The sequence below is a fragment of the Frankliniella occidentalis genome, unplaced genomic scaffold (assembly GCF_000697945.3).
Source record: "Frankliniella occidentalis isolate FOCC.00 unplaced genomic scaffold, Focc_3.1 Scaffold8, whole genome shotgun sequence".
NCBI lineage: Eukaryota > Metazoa > Arthropoda > Insecta > Thysanoptera > Thripidae > Frankliniella > Frankliniella occidentalis.
Window position 1 is genome coordinate 1,483,477 of NW_026267138.1, and position 3,896 is coordinate 1,487,372.

A 3,896-nucleotide genomic window follows, 5' to 3' on the forward strand; every position below is an offset into this window, starting at 1 on the left:
GGGGTGGGGCGGCGGGCCTCGTTATACGGACCGGTCAGCGCCTTCGCCGGCACCCGCCGCACCCCGCCCCGGCCGGGGCCGGGCCTCCCCGCTCCGCTGACCATGCACCTCGCCGCGGCCGCCGGCGCGTTGTTGGGGTCGTGAGGTCGTCGCCAGCCTCATTGCATTGTGGCGCCCCCTGTTACCCGCGATGACGCCCCGCCCAGCCTCACGCGAGACAGAGCGTCTAGAATTTGCGAGATTTGTGAGATTTGTGAGATTTGCGAGATTTGCGAACTTCTATTTCGGCTCAACTGTTGGACTGTTCATTTTTCGCGATTTGATCTGAAGCACTTTGTAAGTTCGGCTTCCACGATAATGAATAAGATTACTTTCGGAAGAAGCGAAAAAACTCCCTTTCGTTTATTTTATAAGGATTGTGGCGTGGATCACGATCGGCTGTCCGTGCCTGGGCCAACGGGCCCCCGAGTGAAGTAGGGCAGTTGCGCCCCGCCCTGCCCCGGCCCGCCAGTTGGGAACCAGATCTGAAGCATCTTCGGTCGTTAGCGGTTGTTTGGGTGCCTCTTTCCGCATGCGGCGGCGAACTCGTGTCGGGAAAGCGCAATAAAAAAAAACTCCAAAATATATAACGGTTGCTGAAAGCATGCTTACCGTGCAACCCTCAGCGGAAGCTGAGAGAGACAAAACAGAAAGAAAGGAATTTACATTTCTCAAAAAGCCAAAGACAAGGGTATAAATCATATCAGACGCGAGAGCCCCCATCACAGGGTCTATACTAGAAACTCGCCACACAACTCCTGGCGCATCCCGATCCAGTGTCCCCTCTTCTGGTCCCCCTCAGGTCCCCCTCAGGCCCCCCCTCGCGGCCGGCAAGAGCCTGCGCCATCCCGCCGAGACTTTCGCTGCACGGGTCGGGATGAGGCGAAGCAGGCGAAGCTCACCGCGGATCTTCTCGCTGACATTTATCAGTGTAAAGCCCGTGGACTCGGCTGGGCTGGGCCTGGCGGGCCCGTCTGCGGCCCCTGCTACGGAGAGGCCGCCGACAAGCACGTAAATGACGTGACCGCCACACTTGACTGAGGAGACTCAACGCCGGGAGTATGAGGAGGGTCTTTTACCCGAGAACCCGAATTTGGGTTAACCCGGAGCGCGTCTGTAGTCTTTCGGCGGTCCTCTGCTCCACCTGCATCCCGTAGCTCCCCCCCCCTCCCCGGGCCCCCCACTTAACTGCTCGAGGGAGAGAGAGAGAGAGAGAGAGAGAGAGGGCAGATGGTATGCAGCATTCGAAGTACTCTTTGCTGGGCTTATTGGCCCGGCTTAGGTAGCTGGAGGCATGAGGAGAAAATGTGCTACAACATTTCGAAAAGAACTTTTTTGATGCAAAATTTTAGTTATAAAAAACAATTGCGCCAATCCGCAGACACACGGTTGTCCGTTTCGACGGTTGTGTTCTACGGCAACAGCATACAGCAAGCATGCAATATGACAGGTGCAAAAATATCGGGGAGAAGTCACAGGGGCCATGTGGCCCTCTGCTCATAGGTCGTTAGTTCAAAACAGGGAGGGGGGGTGGTGGTATTGCCACTGCCGGTCAGTAGTCATACTGCACTGGGTGTCCTCATAAACGCCTCAAAAGTAGGCAAATTAGGGCCCCGTGCTGTCCCCCCCCCCTCCATTAGCACATCCTGCGACTACGCGACCTGTATTTTTCGAGCTGTCCAAATGCCAGCTTGTGAGTGATAAAGTTTTGCCAATTTCCAATACTGCATTACATCCCAGCATTATTTCCGAAGCAAGAAGCGCAGGTTCTACTGAGTTTTTTGTTGTTCTCTTTTATCAGAGGGCGGAGGAAGGGGTGGGCGTGGGCGCCCTCTTTGCTTACTAATAGTACACCCCGCGTCAGCGCCGTTTTGTGAACGATCCGGACGCCCAGGTTATTGTTCCTCTTACGGGACAGTCTGTCGTTAAGCAGCTCCAAACAGGGCGCGGGGAGCGGGCCTCCCAGCGGCGTCCGCGTCGCCACCGCGGGCTGCCGGCGGGCGAAACGAACGAGAGGCACGAAAGGAAACACGCGCCGCACCCGGCCGCACCGCACACTAGTCGACCGGAGCAGCAGCAGCGCTTCGCTTTTCACGGAACCATGCCGCACTCGTTCTACAAATATACTGAGACGTACGGAGCGGGAGAGAAAGCCTCGGGAGCAGAAGGAGCAGGCGAGCAGCAGCAGGGCGCGCCCGCAGGGAGCCGATCAGCGGCCAAACACAAACACCAAAGGCACGCGGCCATACGTTACCAGGCGGTTAATCCATACTCATGTCCAGACGGCTGCATGACGATGCGTGGACGTTTGGAACACACGCACACACTCACTCACTCACACCAGCACAATTATTAGCCAATCACTTGTAGACACACTCACACTTGTTGCTTGATCAGTGGCGACGGTGCGACGGCACGCTCCTCGCACGACACACACGCACACACAACACGCACGCACGGCACGGACGCTCGGCGCGCAGCGATTCCCTGCCCTTGGCCTTAGCCGCTCGCTTTTATTCCTTCTGCCGGACGGACGCCGGAGAAATGGGGGGAAGGAACAGAGCAGCGCGCTGGGCCGCCGCCTCTCCTACCTTTCTTCCTCTCCCCTCTCCCCTCCCTCCTCCCCTCCTCCGCCCTCCGGTCCCCTCCGCGGTGGGAGTGGGGGTTGTGGCGGGCAGTGGCGGGGCGGGGCAGGTGTGTGGACTTCCCTCCTACCTGCCGGTAGGCGCCAAACATCCGCCTGTGTGTCCCGGCCGCAGCCGTGTGACAACTGTTCCCACAGTCGCTCCCTTTCTGGCGATTTCCTGCTGGAATGTTGCATAGAGTTTTGTAATATGACCGTGAAAGAATATGTACAACTCAAATAGTCGAAATTGTTTACCTCTCCACGACGCGCTGTTATACTCCTTGGTCTTCCGGCGCAAATTTTGCCTTCTTGAGTCCCCCAGAGCAATAATATCGAGGGTTAGCGTTTTCAAACAAAGCATGGCCCACCATTGCCACCCTGTGCCTACGTAAAACTTTGTCACTGTACACAAAATTTAATATTTTTACGGGGGAAAAATAAGCTTTAGAAGGAAAGAGTGTGACTTTTGTCGAGCATGACTATGTCCTTCTAGCACCTCCAGCACCTCACACTCACTCCAGCTGGACCCAATCCCTTTCCCCTGCAGCCCAAGTCACGGGAACACACGCACACTCACGCGCGTCTCTGCCGGCCCTTTCCTTTGCTTTTCAAAACGCGCCCCACACACAGGTCGGGGCCAAACACACAACAAGGAAATGTAAGGCCGGGGCAGCAGCAGCGTCATCCAACTAAGCGCGGCACCGCAAGGCGCAGAGCACGCCTTTCTTCGGGAATGAAAAAGGGGGGAAAAGCGAAGCTGAAGCCTCACTTACTACTCACTTGCTGTATGGCACATACATGGCGCCGTGTGCCGGTTGAGGTCGGTCTACTCAATGAATAGGCGACGTGTGGATAGTAGGGCAGTAAAGTTTTTTCCCCCTAGTAATTTAGGCGGTGACATGGCAAGAGATTCCGCCTTCCGGAGGTTTCAAAGTGTCCGTGACTGTCATACGCGCCGGCCGCTCGACTCGGCTAGAGCGCCTGCCAACCTCTGGGTGGGCAGCCCCGCCACACACCCGAGTGCAACGGGACGGTCTACCTCCCAGGCGTTCGCCACCGGGACCGGGAGGTAGTTAGTTGAATGCTCCGAGCCCAAACCTCTAGGTAGGCAAACCCGCTACGCACCCGAGTGCAACGGGACGGCTCATCTCCCAGGCGGTCACCACCGGGAGCTGACCGGCCGCTTCGTGGAGCTAGCTGAAGCCTCTGGTTAGGCAGCTCCGCCACACAC

The 3,896-nt window shown here is 57.2% G+C and overlaps 2 protein-coding genes across 5 annotated transcripts in view; one reads left to right on the forward strand and one right to left on the reverse strand.

Moving 5' to 3' along the window:
* Positions 1-2,596, reverse strand: part of LOC127751344 (uncharacterized) — a 12,483-nt gene extending 9,887 nt beyond the window's left edge. The window contains exon 1 of one of the 3 annotated variants that reach the window (XM_052274787.1): positions 2,420-2,596. Coding sequence is in view for 2 of the 3 variants with exons in the window: in XM_052274776.1 (XP_052130736.1) it covers positions 2,294-2,331 (38 nt within the window). In the remaining variant the exon portion in view is untranslated. The other 2 variants (XM_052274782.1, XM_052274776.1) reach the window with 2 other exon arrangements.
* LOC113205920 (centrosomal protein of 89 kDa) overlaps positions 1-3,896 on the forward strand; it is a 23,190-nt gene that overhangs the window by 17,901 nt on the left and 1,393 nt on the right. The gene's annotated exons all lie outside the window — the stretch shown is intronic.